Raw genomic sequence first — 17,204 nt, forward strand, 5'->3', positions numbered from 1 at the left:
CACTTACTACGTTGTAATTGCTACATCTGTCTGTTTTTTGTATATGTACATACATATGTTGTTTACGTATGGTAAGTGGTTGGGTGCCTAAACGTAACTAAGGCATTGGAGAGGAATTATGAATATAAAACCATATAGATCGTCTTACCTTGCAAGAACACTTAAATATAATACTAGGACGTACACAACCTGAAAGATGTGAGTGTACTAACAACGTTTATAATTTGAGTGTACGTACAAAAGTATGTAAGTTGAGTGTACGTACAAGAGTTTATAATTTTAGGCATTGTACATACAAGAGTTTGTAAGTTGAGTGTACGTACAATAATTTACAAGAGTTCGGTAATTATCATAAGTATAAATAAGTTCTTACGCAGATTCTGCAATTTTGTATTAGTATAGACGTGGCGCCACCCTAGTAACGGATTTCAAAGGCGTTATACACGACTTGGACAATTATCTTGTTTAAAATCCGCTTGGCTCTACGTAGGGGTAGACATGACAGCAGTAGGTTAGACAATGTGACAACTCATACACCCAAAAGTCATATTAACATTAACGTAGATGTGATTTATATTGCAGCGATGTGTAATTAATCAGTCGTAAGTGACGTATGTCTCGTCACATTACAACAATAAACGGCTACAGTGTATGCTAAATAAGTATCTTGTTAGCGTTCTATAAATTATATTAATAACTGTACCACTCCCACTCAGTACACCTGGAACTTTTTGTTCTTCCAACACCCTTTTGTACAAGTAGTGTATCCTAAAGAAAAATCACATCAAGATGGCGTCTGCGACTCAAAAATTGCCTCATCTACCAGATGAGATGTTGGTTATCATCGTCGGGTTTCTCGCAGTTGATGGTTTGAAGTACCTTGCTCCAATATTCAAGGCAGGACCTCGAGGAGTGAAAACGGTGTTTACGCCCGAAGTTCTCAAGGATGCTAACATCTCCAACATTACTTGCCATCCTTCTTGGTTCCAAAAATCACATCACCGAAATGGTAGAGTCCTAGATGAAGGGATGCATCGGCATATCTTCGGAAGATGCCTTGATGCTGGGAACAAAAAGGCAATCTATTACGAAGGTCTCCGCATTGTTGCCGAGGAAAGAGACATTAAGCGAGGTATTGCACTTCTAACTCGTAACGTTCCCACAGAAGATGATACCACAGTAGCATGTGGGTTTTTTTCTATGTTAGATGGGAACCCCGACATGGCGGGACATTTTCTTTACCTGTTTCATGCAGATCACTACCGACTGAAATCATCTCAAGCAAGGCTTATGGGCAGGGAGTTGTTCATGTTTTTGGGTAGATATCAGACGGTGCGACTAAACACGTACAGGGATTCATTCTTCTATCCTGTTGCTCCCTTGATCCCTTCTCCGGAATGTGAAAACTTGTTTTTATTGGAGCATGGTTTCTACTCTCTCAACTATCGAGATTATGACATGGCGTGCACAAATTGCGGCCTTTGGTGGTTGGCGAAAGCTATATCCGAGATCCTTTAGTTATATTATCTCCTTACACGTTTCGCCCTAAACGTTCCATCTAAAGGTCTTGTGTTATCAGCGCAGTACTTATATCTTCGTCAACGGGTGTACGCACACTAAAGCCGACCTTTTGTTTCCATGGTTTTCTCTTGTAGTAATTTTGAATCATGTACCACCTAATGTTGTATCCTTTTTTTTTGCTGTTCGCTTATGCAAAACAATTATTTCTAATTGATAAATCTGCCTATTGTGTATGTACAACTATGTGTGTTTAGGTACATAGTTGTTTACGTATGGTATGACTAATGTTTAGTTATGGTACAACTGTGTTTCGCTTGGTAAACTTGAATGTGAGTTGGTTGTTTGACCCAAATTGTGACTAAGATAAAATTATTCACAACCATTGAAACAATTTTGTCAAAGTGGTTGGGCGCCTAAACGTAATTAAGAAAGTAGAAGGGGAAAAAGGCATACATCAACAAGATAATACCAACAAGATCGGCTTGTAAGAATGGTTTAATAAACTAATACCACGTACACAACGTGAATGATTTGTCTGTACGTACACAACAAACCAAATTATGACTGAACATACACAACGTTGCTACTTGTGAGTGGACTTGTACTTATACAGGATATAGTACATAACGGAGACTTACCATCTGACACAAGAGGAAATAGGAATATATCAACAAGAAAATATGACCTTGCCAGAACATTTACAATGTGTGTTATATTACATTTACAATATAAGAACGTCTCCAATACCATGTTCCATGTAAGTACATAACGTTATTGATGTAATATAACATACGTAGACGCATCAATCAAACCGTTATTAATAAAAATTGAAATACACACACGAAGAAAACCAAAGAAAGCGAAGAGTCTCGCTTATTAGAAAAGGTGAGAGAGAGAGAGTTGCGAGTAAGTCGAACAGACGTAGTAAGGTGACGTTTTGTTTTATTTAAATAGCATCTCCCTTGTCTCGTTTCCAAACCCAGGTTAGAAACAAATAACAGCATATTATCAGAGAAAACAATGAACTACAGAGGTGATGCAATCGCTGCTCTTCACCCAGGAAGAACGAACTGGTGTATCCTCGCAAAGGTTTTGCATTCGTGGTTTGTTATTGAGTTTTTCCAAAGCGGGTTCTGCTCCTTGTTGATGCACGGGTTAGACCAGTTTACTATTAAATGTTTGCACGAAGTAGTTAATCTAACAGTGGTCTTATACACGCTCGATATGCAATTCATAGGGTGACACAATCGAGGTGTTGTTTTTACCATGGACCTACAAGAAATTGAGGAAGTATATCGATGATGGTGATTGGTATGATATTAGGAATTTCATGATCATCCAGCAAACACTTAGGGAGAGGAATACTCATCATCCTTTCCAAATAAAATTTACTGATGATTCAACGATGAGACTGCTCCAACCGGTGAATCAAAAATTTTACTTCCGTTTCGAGGATTTGGGTGATATATCTCGTGGGAGAATTAATCATCCTATATCATTCGGTACGCTTTTCTTACAATTTTCATTACACAAATTGTTCTAACAATGTTTAAAATCGGTTGCTTTACCTAATTGATATATTTGTGCACGTTACTTGTTTTGTTCCCCTGAAAGTTGATAATTAAGTTAGTAGACATCTCATATGAAAGTACATTTTAACGTTTAAAGTATGTCTCTTCCCCGAATCAGATGTATGTGGGTGTGTAGTTGGAGTGGAAGACAAAAGATTGCTACAGGGCGCAAATGCGGCCAATGAAGTTGTCTTCAACCTACTGAATGGCAGGTAAAAGAGATTTTTGCTACCTTTAGATTACATTTTCATTTCTAAGTTATTGTTTTTGACGATCTATATTAACATGAGAAAACCGTAGGAATGAAACCCTAAAGTGTCGTGCCATAGATGACTATGCTACTCGATTCATAAATGCATGGGAAGCAAACAAGTGTCATCTTACTTATATATCTGATCCTGTCTTTTGTGTTTTGGGTTCTGGAAGGTTGGAAGCTATGAAGGTACGTTCGATTTTATAGATCAGATAGATAAAGCGGTAGTTAAACCATATATAACTTATTGTGGTAAATGTTTTGTAGGTGCACCATGTCTTGTCAACATAGTAGCCTCTTCGAAAATCTATATAAAACCAGAATTCGTAGGAATGGAAAATCATAAGGCACTGTAAGCTGTTTGTTTTCCTATATAAATATATATTTCATGTGTTCCTACTATCAAATACATTAATACAATTTCTATACTTACCCCAGATCTGAATTCGCTGGATGTTACTATATAAAACATATGATGTAGCACGTATGGCAGAGTCCAGGGACTTTAGAAGAAAAGAATAAAGCTGTCGAAGGGGAGAGCTCAGGGAGTTTAGAAAAATGAAAGAACCGTTACATCTATATGCATGTTTTTGTGTATTTTTTTTTTTTTTTGTTAGTAGTTCTGAATGATCCGAATGTTTGAATGAATTCTGGAAAAAGTTTGGCTAAATTTTGTCAACTAAATTATAACGTTAGTACAAAGTTATATATGTACGTACACAACAATAGTTATGGACGATGTACGTACATAATTGCAAGGAACCGTACATAAAAAAATGTAAAAGTAACATAACATAGTACTTTGGTAGTCGTTGACATGTACAATAGATGTGGTTAAACCATTTTGCAAGACTATCCTTTCCATCGCATTATGACCTCTCTAATGGACCACACAAAATACACAATCTGATATATTTTTGCTTTTGTAAGTATCTTATTCAAACACTAAACAGTGTTGCTTGACATTTTAAAAAAGTCCATACGAGTAATAGGCCCAACTAGGGCAGCCGAATCTAATTTCTCCAACAATTATAGTCAAACTTAAGGGTGGGCTTACAAATTCAAAAGTTTCCCCCTAAACATGTTACAAAAAGTGATGGTGGCACTTAGGAAAGACGAGTATTATCCTCACACGACATCAAAAATTACAGGCAACATTTAGTAACCGATGATAAGGACCTCCTCTCACCAAAAACATTAATATAGTACTACTGTTGTAGCCGACCAAATGTGAAAGTGCACACCAGATAAAGAGAAGACGTCTATTGACACCCCTGCACTACGTATTAGCTGGACATGTTGTACGGTTGTGGCCAACCTGTTGACACTGAGAACAAGCATGCTGTTTACGGGGCCGCTTTGTCTCCAACGCAACCTCGACAAAAGACTTCATCCTCGACATCTTTGGCCTTCCTGGAGGATTCCTAACGAAAGGCGGTTTACATCTGGACGATGTAACATCAGTAGGAACGATTCAGGATGTATCTATCGGCATTATCGAGTACACATAACCACTACAGAGGCTGTCTCTGCGGAAGTATGGATGGAACTGGATTATAACTGATTGGTTGGCCGTATATGCGGCTGTGATAGCATGTACGCATGGCATCCTCTCCAGATCAAAACGCCTACATGAACACCTCTTATACCTCAGATTGACAACATGCGTAGAGGTACCACCACTTACTTGAAATCGATATTCATCAATTTCTTGAACCTTTAGACGCCTTGAATGTTCAATACGTGCCTCTGAGTAAATGAAAGCGTAAGTTCATATAACCAAAGGAACACAACATATCCAATTCCATTTTCCACTCCTTTCGTTAACATATATATCGATGGATATGTTAATGAATCTCATACCTGTAACAGGTTCTCCACTCCTTTGGTGAGTAAAGTTGGCATTGCGGCAGCTTGTTTTCTCCTTGTAGCAAACCAACGTGTCAACATATTCCAAACCGCTTCTAATAACTCTACAACGAGATAGGCTCGATTCAGTACTTTGTTTAGCGATTCTGCAATGTTGCTCGTGGTGAAGTTGCACCTATCACCAGGAAAGTGCGCCCTGCTCCACTTGGATACATCTGCACGCTGCAAGTAAGCATGCAGTTGCGGATTCACATCTTGAATTTACTGGAAGATTTCTTCGAAATCAACTACACGGTACGCTGCAGCTGCTTTTTTTACCAGCCGGAATGTTTCGCTCCCACTAAATCTCTGAATAATATTCCACGACTTGCCAGGGGGTACACTTTCCCGATAGCTTTACCAATAGATTTATGCCGGTCAGATATCAGTGCAAGCTCTTCATCATCAGGAATTACACTACTTAATTGCGTAAAGAACCATTCCCACGACTCGTCGTTCTCTGTATCAACAACCGCATACGCCAAAGGGAATATATTAAAATTCCCATCTTGTGTTGTCGCTATCAGAAGAGTCCCTTTGAATTCACCTTTCAAAAAGGTTTCATCTACAACTACAACTTTCCGCATATACCTGAAACCCTTAATGCATCCAGCAATCGCAATGAAAACATACTTGAATCTATCTTCTGCATCAACGTCCAGTCTAGTAAGGGTCCCCGGATTAGAGCACCTCAGTCTGTATAAATATGAAGGTAATTCAGCGTATCCACTTTCAGGTGTACCCCTAACATATTCCCACGCCTTTATAAGTGTACGATGTGCCTTCCAGTAGCCAAGCTATTATTTTGAAATGGTCAGTGAAACACATCAGCATTGAACAACATCCACTGGATCGAATTATATATATGTGTAGTGCAGCCCATAAAATCATCTAATTTCTGAAAAACCAAAAAACTAAATCTACAATCTGTTTCTTATTATTTCCACTACGTCTTCACGTACACAAAGCCCCCTAGTAACAATAGAAAATATTACTTGTACACTCTATAGACCATCATATGTAAACCACTCATTATATTACAGTTTGTTATTAAATGTACCCCAATGACGACAACCCAATACACCTATTATACCTACTTCATCCTCGCCTATACAAATCAAGGAATTTTATTGTACCCCCATACACATTAAAAAGACTGCATTTTAAGTATTACTGTCTCTCACCTGTACACCATATCGTAGGTTGAGCCCTTCCCCAACAAGATTTGGCACAACAGAAACTCCCACACCACCAACATAGTCCTTCTATAAATGAGCTAGGATTGGTGGTGTAGCATTACGGTTACGGCCATATCGTTCCGTAACAGAGCATGTATGTTCACGACAATATTTGCGAATATGCATCACCGACGAATCACCAATGGTTGAAGCCCGTATTCTCCATTTACAACCTTTTACCCAACACTCAACGATTAGCAAACTGGGCGTTGAATATCGAACATTGTAATCATATTTATCTAATACACTCAGCACCTTCAACCTTGCCACCAACGTATCTTTGCTATCAAACTTATCCCCTACAGCAATATCACCACCTCCGCTTTCTATTTTGCGAATCTCCTTCTCAATTGCATCAGTTGCAGAGTTAGTCTTGCGGGTACGAATATTTGATTCCTTGTTACACGCTTTTTCCTCTCTACAAGACCCACCCCCAGGTCCGCCATTCAATGATTCCTCTGCTCCATCCGGGGCGAAGTTGGAGTACAGCCGATAGTCTTCATCCCCTGAACTTGCACCATCGTTGTCGTCACAGTAATCAAATCTACTGTTCTCCTCGTCATCTGCTTCATCGTCATCTACATCCTTTCCTATATTATCTTCACCGTCTACCTTCCGACTCTCGTACTCTTCATCTTTCTTTCCCATTCCTCTGCCACGCCTACGAAATCATCTACAACGACTTCAGGCGTCTTGGGTTTAGTCTCTGTGGTGTTCGGTTTAACTTCCTCGAACAAGGTTCCACCAGATTTATCTTCAATCTCAACACAAAGTCGGACGAGTTCACCTCTGCACTGTTTGAGAAATTTTTGAAACTACCGACCATTCGAAACAATCACTGGTGGCATATAACATCCGCTTTTTTATATCTATCTAACATATAGCTCAGCTGTATTCCGGAAGTTCCTTCACAGAAACCAAAGTCATCGAACACCATAGCAGTAAAGTCTTCAAACTTCGTTTCTTTATCGGCAATTATAATTCTGCACCCTATGCTAGTATCAACATCAAACAACCATCGCTTTTTGTCTACCCTCCACCTCCCACACACCAAAACGATATCTTGCTCTTCCATGGATGAACCTAGAGGAAAGATTTCCGAAACTGAGTAGGAAAAACACGTTTGGTCCGGCCGAAGAACAAAACACGATTGATTAATCTGCTCCAAACTTTATTACATGAACACCATTGATTCGGAAGGACAGCAAACGTGTTTAGACTGTCGTAAAGGTTCCCCCCAATAAGTCTATTGCAACGCTATACTGTCTTTGCCAGCTCAAACAAATTCGTATTATTCTGGTAAGACTTTACAGCTGTCAAAAATGCCTACTTAATCTACCACAAAATATAAGTCTACCAGTACACTACTAAAACTATTTCAAAAAACAAATAAAGTATACCAAAAATATTTGTTTAGGACTAAGTCTGTCATATAAATCTGTCGCAACGGGCCATTAGTCTACCATAAATATCTTTCCTACCTTTTAGGTCTATCGATCTACCCGCTAAAAACATAAGTCTATCATCAAAGGCAGTTCCTCTACCAACTTAATCTAACACAATCATATATCTATCAAATTAATCTACCTTACCCCATAAGTGTACCAACACTACAACTAAGTATACCAATTACATCTACCGTACCCCTTCAATCTGTCACCTCACTATACCAACTATAACTACCGACTTTATGTACCAGAAAAATGTACCGTCAAAGAATCGGTAGACTTTCTCCCAGTTCCCAATGTTTTTTTTCCACTAATGGCATTAGCCGTAATTGCGTTTTTTTCAATACTAATTTCAGGGGTACTATGGGTACATAATTTATTCTAGTAATTACCAACAATTGTGTGCTACTTTTGTAATAAGGAAACTTTTATGTAATATTATAGTAACTTTCCCAAAAAATAACAACTTTTTTTAGAGAGCTATCTCTGATAACCCTTCAAACCCTTTGAGGTTTTAAATTCCAACAATCCCTTAAACTCTTAAATTGAGTGTGTACTATTGTGACTTTCAAAATCTTTCACATATTTTATTTAAATCTTTATAATTTATATATAATACAAATTATTCTATTAAATTCAATTGTTTGAAAGATATACCATTAAAAATAAATTTTATACAACAATAACATTAATCATAATTTTAAGACACACTTATTAATCATATATGTGAGCATTATGGAAAAACATTTTATTGAGTAATTTTATATCATGTAATTTTATTTTCTGTTTAAAAAAAAAATATGTGTTATCATATAAGATTTTCTAATTATTAATATTGTTTGATATAATTTTTAATTGTATGTTTTATAATTATATATGAAAGTTTATCATTATAACTAGTTACTAGATTATGACCCGCGGTATACCGCATGACAAGTTTTTACATAACTTTTTGTTAACGTATTATTTTAATACTAGTTTTGCTAATGTATTGTTTTGGTAATTTTAGTGATTTAGTATATAATCTGCGGTATACCGCACAACAATTTTTATTTAATACAATCTTAATTAAATCAGTTTGATTTGATATATTTTATATTAGTGTTGTTAAAATAGTAAAATGAAGATTTAACCCGTATTAAAGTAGCATATTAATGATATTTTATTTTATTATTATTATTAATTCAGTCATATCATGTCATATAACCCGTCATGTAATATTACTCGTTTGTGTTATTTTGAAAATTTAATATGTTTAAATATTCATAATTTAAAACTTTTATTAAGTTTAGATATATCCTTTATAAATTATAAACTTCTTAAAATTTTATAATTTACTTTATACGGTAAATTTACTATATTAATAAGTAATATATGTTTGTTTAAAAAAATTAAAATCACAATACATGCAGAAAAATATACATTTTCATTAATATTATGTATTATATGATGATTCAGTACATTTAAAATTTAAAATTAAAAGGAGATGATAGGAATAAAAAAATTAAATATGGAATAAATCTTCTAAATATCTATATTAATTGTAGAACATTTTATATATGGATATTTATAATATTATAATTCGCTTGGTTATAAGGATAGTAGAGAGAATTAACTAAACTTGTTTGAATATGAATATAAATATTTAATGACATTTAATGTAAATATTTTCAAAAAAACATATTTTTGAGCAAAAGGTGTTGCAATTATACTAGTATAGATTAGTAATATGGTGGACTATAATATAAATATAAACTTTTAAAAATAAATTTGAGGATGTACCATTAGAGTAATGATCTTCAAATTTTATTTTGAAAGCTTATTCCCCTTAAAATGAAGATGATTGTTGGAGATGCTCTATGTGGATATGTTTTTTTAACTAATGTAGTTTTTCCGTAGTTCTTAACTAAATGAGCACATGCAGACTATGCACGAGATCAGCAAACTTGCCAAGGTTAAGGCTCAAGTGACCAAAATCAAAGGTGTTATATATGATGGAGAACATTGAGAAGGTCGTATCTATACTAGCAGAAGTACCCATTAGATTCAAATTAGACTATGACTTTGTTTTGGTACGTTTTTCATTAAAAATGATTAGAGAATCACTTAATTTAATTAAATTATCCTATAGTTTTGATTTCAATAAATGACCATTATACCCCTTAATCGCCCACTTAATTACGACCGGGTCGGGACGCGGATCCTCTTTAACCCGGTAATAGAAGAAATAAAACTCGCGGATCCATTTGTAATCCAGGATTATAATATTCGGATCGTGTATTTGGTTTGATTCAAGAATAATTATTCACACAACCAAACAGATGTATTATCCCTATAAATAAGGAAACTGGTATCCAAGTATTTAATGACTTCAATAATATCAAATATTAACTACTAACATACTTAATCCCTATAATTATTACGAATATTAATAATAATGAGAAATCTTTAATACTTATGGATTGTGACTTTGTTGCTTCCAAAATAATCAATAGATTAAATACGAAATTGTATATATATGTAAACTTATTTGATTTGCTTTTATATTGTGAGATATTTACGGAAACAACAAATCAACTTAATACAATTAAATAAAAACAAATCATCATTTAGTTTAGATTTTTCAATATTTCCTTAAAGAAATTATAGTAATTAATTATGATTAGTATAGATGGAAAGAATAAAAAACGCAGAAATTATATATATGTAAAGTTGTAAACTAATTTACAGAAAATGTGTATTGTATATCCCACATCGACTAAATATTTTGGAATATGATTCATAATCACTATAAATATATGACTAATATATTTTGAGTACAAATGAGCATGAAACTTGATTTATCAGGTATCCAAATTTAACCATTTAATTTGGTTATATATTTGAGCATATTTAAACTTTTAAAAAGTAAACATATTATAATATATTTTCGTTTTTTAAAAAAATTTAAGAGATTATAAATATTTAAATTTTTATAGAATGTTTAAATTATTATAAATATTTGAACTCCGTCGAAAGTTTAAAATATTATAATATATTTAAATTTATAAAATATTTAAGTAATATTAATATTTTTACTCTTAAAAATTTTTAAATATAAAAAAAGTTTGAGTTAAATCCGTTAAAACAGGTATTTTTATCAAACTATAAATTATATTGTTTTTTTACAATTTTGCTGAGATTTGATATATTAAATATTAACTTCTAAATGATAACTTAAATATAAATAATCTCACTATAAATACAATGGTTTCCTAACTATTGAAATATCTCACACTAAAATTTAACAAGCAACTTCTCCTCTTTTGACGACAAACCAAAATACAGAAAAACTCATCCTCTTACAAAACTTCTATCTGATATTGCGGTGTGTCTATCCTCTTACAAAACTACTATATGATTGCGGAGTGTCTATTCTCTTACAAAACTACTATCCAATATTACAGTGTATCTGTTTCCGTGAAAATCTACATTCTACAAACTACTTACTCTATTAAGATTTCCAATTTACTGTATAACCCCAAATATACAAATAAACACTATATAAACAAAGAAAATAAGTCAAAATAAAAAATTGCATTACAAAAATACAAATTACAAAAAAAAGTAACTAACAAAATATTTAATTTCGTGCTGTAACACGGGGTATCACCTAGTATCCATGTAAATCTCAAATTTACATCATTAAGTTGTGAATATATGTCATATATGACTTGTATTTTCTCTGCTCCTTGTCAACTTTTGCAAAACTACCTGAGCTTTATGTAATTCATTAACTTACAGGCTCTTGACCGCAATGAGAAAATTGAACTTCTAGTGGACTTAAAAGATAGTAACTTACCTTTCACTCATATGTAAGCTTTTTGATACAAACATATCTCCTTTGTAATTGTCACGCTCTTATAGCTCCAATTATGATATCTACCGGCACAAGATTTCATTATCCATAACCAGGCTAACCAACAATACTGAAGTAGAAATACCTTTGTGTATCGGGGTCGAATTAATGACTTTGTGTGTGTGTGTGTGTGAAGTACTCTAACTAATTAACATTACAAATATAATTGGGGAAAACATGAAGCATATGTATTTCTTTAGTGGATTAGTTTCCTAACAAAAGTATTAAACTTAACCCAAGACGTGGGTGGTAGATATCATTTGGTGACCATTTTGTCCATTCAATGTTAAAACATTTTAAAATGCTCAGTCAAAACTGACCATGAGAGATTCTTTCTTGTCTGGTCTTAATTCGTGTAACAAACTGTTTACAAACTTTGAATTTAACATAAGCCTTCACAAACCACATACATATATACCACAATAACTAAAATTACTCATGTGGAGTCCAAAACTACTAGTCAGTGAAAAAAGACAAGAAACAAATGCATTTGTCATGTGCTTAACAATTTTGCTGTTTCCTTAAGGAAACTTCCAGACAAAACAACGAAACAAACGACTCCGTCATTTAGTTGTAATGCCAAAGCTGTAACAAATGATCTCATACGTACACTTCTGCACACACAAAAAGTCAATAGAATCGATCAATAAAAAACGCATAAATGCATGGGGTAAATAAGTAAACTCACCAACTAATTTCTGTAAATAACGCTCATCCCCCAATCGTGGTCCTCTTCTGCTCGTACACACTTTTTTTTTTTTTTTTAATATATCTCCTTCTTTTCACATAAAAGAGAAAGCTAGAAGAAAGTGTTCAAACTTCAAAGAGCTCATTATGTAAAATAATTCTATTCTTATTTATTCTTCTGTATTTTCTCTGAGAAATATTATCATTGTTATCTGACATTGATCTTTTTTTTTATATAAGAAAGAAATCAGAATTCTCTGTCTCTGTTTCTTTAATGAATAAAAGTATATTCTATTAATTACAGATCTGCTCTTGGATTTCGGATTCTTCTTCTGCAAACTTGAAGACCGAAGCTTTTTTGATCTTGTCCACAGAAGAATCTCTTGCATTTTCTCTTTGAAGCTGTCATGCTGAAATAGTAAACCATTCTGGATTACAAAGGTCTCTCTTTTTTTTTTGTGGTAGCGAAAATTTCAGTTTCTGATAATTTTCTCGGGAAAATTTGGGTTTCTTGGAGAGCTGAAACTGATTTTCCCTAGAAATCTGAGTTTAGGAAGCTGAGATACTAAGTTTAGTTCCCTTCGATTTTCCCGAGAAAAGGTCTTCGATTGATCTGTTTTATATAACAAAAGTCTTGCTTTTTAATTTCTTGTTTTGCAGTTCACATTTTAGTATTGTGGTTTTTGAATCGGTGAAAGATGATTCAAATGGACGGTGGAGATAGGCTAGGAGTGACGTTATTAGATCGTATGTCAACAACAACGGTGGACACTAACCAGAGCTCGTTAACTGGTTTAACTCTAGAAGCTATTCTAAAGTCTGACAAAAACGTAACCTCGCCGTCTCCGCCGCAGATTCTCCCGCCGACACCACTACCGATGCCGCCGTCTAGTAATCACTCGAACCTGACGCTTCTCGATGTAATGCAGAGAGAGCACCGACACGACCGACACAGTCGAGACAAAACCGCGTGGAAAAGTCTTCGTGAAAAGCTCCGTCTTAAACGTAACGCTACTACTGTTTGGATCTCGGCTAATCCTATCCCGAATTCGGATACGCCTATTCCGGTTAGGGATAACGAAAACCGCCAGCTCGGGTTTCTCTTGTCCAGCACTGGGAACGTAACAACGGAGGAAGCTTCGTCGGCGGAGGGAAGGGTTCGGTTAGGGGCTGTGTTGGCGGAGGAGAGAGCGTTATCGGCGAGAGAAGAGGAAACGTTTGTGGAGCCGGCGAGGATGTCTTTGATGGAGTTGTTAGAGGAGAATGAAGAGCAGATGAGTTTTGTAAGTGTCGAAGGAGAAGCAGAGGAGACGGTGACGGTGACGGCGGCGGAGAGAAGTTGTTGTGTGTGTATGGTGAGAAGTAAAGGAGCTGCGTTTATTCCGTGTGGTCATACGTTTTGTAGGTTGTGTTCGAGAGAGCTTTGGGTTCAAAGAGGGAACTGTCCTCTCTGTAATACCACAATTTTAGAAGTTCTTGATCTTTTTTAGACTATTCTGTCAATTTTATTACCTTAATTTATCATAATCAAGGTCGTGTTTCCTTTGTTGTTTGTGTTGTCATTGAATATTAGAGAGAAATTATGTGGTTAGTGCTTGTATTGTAAGATTCAAATAGAAAACTTAACCAAACCCATCTTATGTTACATGTAAAATATGTAATCAAATTAAAATGAAGAAGTTACAGTAGAGAGAACAAATATAAAAAGTTGTTAGTTGTACCATAAATTCTTAATTTAATTTGGTTGTGTCACTGATATGTTTGATTTGAACTAGAACAATCAATAAGTGGTCGGGCTAGACGTGAACAATCCTCCAACTACACTTATGGTTACGGCAAACCACCTAACTAAAAAGAAAGAAAGCTTCACTGGTTAACTAACTACATTCACTCACCTACAGGAGTACAGTTTTTTTCGTTTGTTTTTCTTTTTTGTTTTACGACTCTCGGATTGTTTTTGGTTTGGTTTGTTTCCGGTTTTATAAAACCTAAAACCAAAAAAAAAATCATATGTAATTCGGTTTAGCTACGGTTCAGTTTTTGATTGAATACACCCCGCTTAAAAATAACAACTAAATGAGATTTTAGGTTAAACCATAAGGTCCATAACCAAATCATATCATTTATTTTGGTTCGGTTCGGTTTATCGGGTTACGGTTTTTTTCTCCCACCCCTACTTCCCTCTCTTTTCAATTTGTAGTTGCTTATGTTAATTTAGATAACCACCGGTTTAAAATCGAACCGATAACTCCTGGGCTTTCATTTTCTAGGCCCAATAATGAGAACTCCTGGGCTTTCAGTCAAATTATTCATTTATTTTCCACACAAAAAAAAGCAGAGAAAATTTGTGGAAACGCCATCGACGAGATCTAGCACGAACCCGTAGTGTGGGTGTAGGAGAAGACAAACGACGAAAGGAGCAGAGAGCTTCATAAAACCCTAGAGATCTTTGTTTCTTCCAAATTCAGAAGGAGGAGGTTCAGATTAGTCACGAATCGAAGATGAACATTTTCAGATTAGCTGGTGATATGACTCACCTGGCCAGTGTTCTCGTCTTGCTTCTCAAGATCCACACCATCAAATCCTGCGCTGGTATGTACATATTTCCTCAATTCTTACCCCGAATTTGGCTGAAATGTGATTTAGATTATGCGGTTTCGATTAGCTTCTCACAATTGACGTTGACTCGATTACGTTTCTGTCAATTTGGGAATTTATAAAGAGTAGTTCAATTGTAGAAAATGATGGATCTAATTCGAGTATCGGTTCTAGTTTGGTCACCATTGGTGAAATTTGTATGGATGGATCTCACGGAATTGAGGTTTTAAATGTAGTTCGTTGGATCATCACGTTTGATTCAGCGTTTACGAGAGTTTCAATTTGTGTGTTTTGGTGTAATTTGTAGGTGTCTCATTGAAGACTCAAGAACTCTATGCCATTGTCTTTGCTACGCGTTATTTGGATATTTTCACGAGTTTCGTGTCTATCTACAACACTTCTATGAAGTTGGTGTTTTTAGGAAGTTCCTTTTCGATTGTTTGGTACATGAAGTATCATAAGGCTGTCCACAGGACTTACGACAGGGAGCAAGATACGTTTCGCCATTGGTTCCTTGTGCTTCCCTGCCTACTCTTAGCTCTTCTGATTCATGAAAAGTTTACCTTTCTCGAGGTTTGTCTTCACAATAAGACTGTAATTTCTTTTTGCATGGAGCCTGAACTGTTTTGTTTGACAAGCTGATTTATATTATTCTGCAATTGTTATCTGGTTTACGATATCAGGTACTTTGGACGTTTTCGTTGTACTTGGAGGCTGTTGCCATATTACCTCAGCTTGTTTTGCTGCAAAGGACTAGAAACATTGACAACTTGACCGGGCAATATATTTTTCTCCTTGGGTACGATCTTGTTTCCATAACTTCCATTTGTTTGAAAAGTATCCTTTTTTCTTCATTCCTCTGAACTTCTCTTGACTAGATCCTGTGCATGTCTGGGTACTTAACAGATTTTGGATTTTTGTGCACTTTGTGATTTGTTCTACACTTCTACTAATTTGCTATGATGCAATGCTATCTGTTTCTTTTCTTGACTAACATCCTACCCTATTTACATCATTGACTGGCTGTTCTGCCAAACTTTATTATTTAGTTACGCTCTGACTCTGAGTTTCATAGTTCGATTGACCAATAATGCCCTCTTCTTGCAGGGGGTACCGTGGATTATACATCCTCAACTGGATCTACCGTTACTTCACTGAGCCACACTTTGTTCATTGGATAAGTATGTTCCTCTCTCTCTCAACCTTCCTCGTCATTTACACGCATCACACGTTAGCGCATGAGCAACTGTTTAGTTTCCTCCTAGTTAGATTAGTTTTTGTCAAGTTGTGCAACTTATGACTGAAAATGTGATGTCAGTTTTGGCCTGCTCATAAGGTCAGACTAAAATTTAGCATCTGGATTCAATTGAATAGATACATCATACATATTTAGCCTCTTTGCCACGCGAATCTTGTGTGAAAGCATGTTGTTCCTCTCATGTTGAAAAACGCCTAATGCATCATTGCCTCTCATCATTCACCTTTTTCTATATTTATTGTCTTGTTTAATATTCATGATCTGACATTTCAAAAATGTTTGATTACAATGATGCAGCATGGATCGCCGGGCTTGTTCAAACACTGCTATATGCCGACTTCTTCTATTATTATTTCCTAAGGTAACATTTCCCTCATCTTCTCCCTTTGTTCCTAATGTTTTAAATTCTGCCTTTTGACTGTTTTTTGTTGTTTTTTCGTTATGTTTGCAGCTGGAAGAATAACAAAAAGCTCCAGTTACCAGCTTAATATCTAAATTTTCAATGCTCGGATACCCTACGGATTCAATTTGGTGCACGACACAATATCCATCAGGATGTTACCAGTTTATTCCTATGGTGGTTAGTAGAGGAGAACGAGCAGAGATGTGTAAACTCCAGCAATCTAACTTATTACACTTTCTTTAGACTTTCTCGTCCTTCATGTTTTTTGGTCGAGTTAGTGTTACTAAATATTTCGACAGGACATTAATATATTCATCACAATTCACAACGAGATGTGAACTGTTTTAAAATTGGGGAAATGTGACTAAATATAATAATATGGAGGAAAAGTGGAACTCCACTGTTATAAAGAATAAAATAG

The 17,204-nt window shown here is 35.2% G+C and overlaps 2 protein-coding genes across 2 annotated transcripts; both read left to right on the top strand.

The window, feature by feature from the left end:
* The first annotated feature begins 12,433 nt into the window (after positions 1-12,433).
* Positions 12,434-14,115, top strand: LOC104766417 (uncharacterized). Its single transcript, XM_019240708.2, has 3 exons — positions 12,434-12,673; positions 12,829-12,965; positions 13,185-14,115. The coding sequence occupies exon 3, from the start codon at positions 13,223-13,225 to the stop codon at positions 14,012-14,014; it is 792 nt and encodes a 263-aa protein (XP_019096253.2). The 5' UTR covers positions 12,434-12,673; positions 12,829-12,965; positions 13,185-13,222; the 3' UTR covers positions 14,015-14,115.
* A 716-nt stretch (positions 14,116-14,831) lies between these two features.
* LOC104789867 (ER lumen protein-retaining receptor B) lies at positions 14,832-17,201 on the top strand. Its single transcript, XM_010490311.3, has 6 exons — positions 14,832-15,116; positions 15,430-15,695; positions 15,806-15,921; positions 16,230-16,303; positions 16,678-16,741; positions 16,832-17,201. The coding sequence occupies exons 1-6, from the start codon at positions 15,026-15,028 to the stop codon at positions 16,866-16,868; spliced, it is 648 nt and encodes a 215-aa protein (XP_010488613.1). The 5' UTR covers positions 14,832-15,025; the 3' UTR covers positions 16,869-17,201.
* The last annotated feature ends 3 nt before the right edge of the window (positions 17,202-17,204 follow it).

The sequence above is a fragment of the Camelina sativa genome, chromosome 19 (genome assembly GCF_030686135.1).
Source record: "Camelina sativa cultivar CO46 ecotype springtype chromosome 19, ASM3068613v1".
NCBI lineage: Eukaryota > Viridiplantae > Streptophyta > Magnoliopsida > Brassicales > Brassicaceae > Camelina > Camelina sativa.

Coding starts and splice junctions, on each gene's coding strand:
- LOC104766417 (XM_019240708.2), top strand. CDS start 13,223: ATGATTCAAATGGACGGTGGAGATAGGCTAGGAGTGACGTTATTAGAT.
- LOC104789867 (XM_010490311.3), top strand. CDS start 15,026: ATGAACATTTTCAGATTAGCTGGTGATATGACTCACCTGGCCAGTGTT. Junction 15,117..15,429: donor CACCATCAAATCCTGCGCTG/GTATGTACATAT, acceptor TGTAATTTGTAG/GTGTCTCATTGAAGACTCAA. Junction 15,696..15,805: donor AAAAGTTTACCTTTCTCGAG/GTTTGTCTTCAC, acceptor TTACGATATCAG/GTACTTTGGACGTTTTCGTT.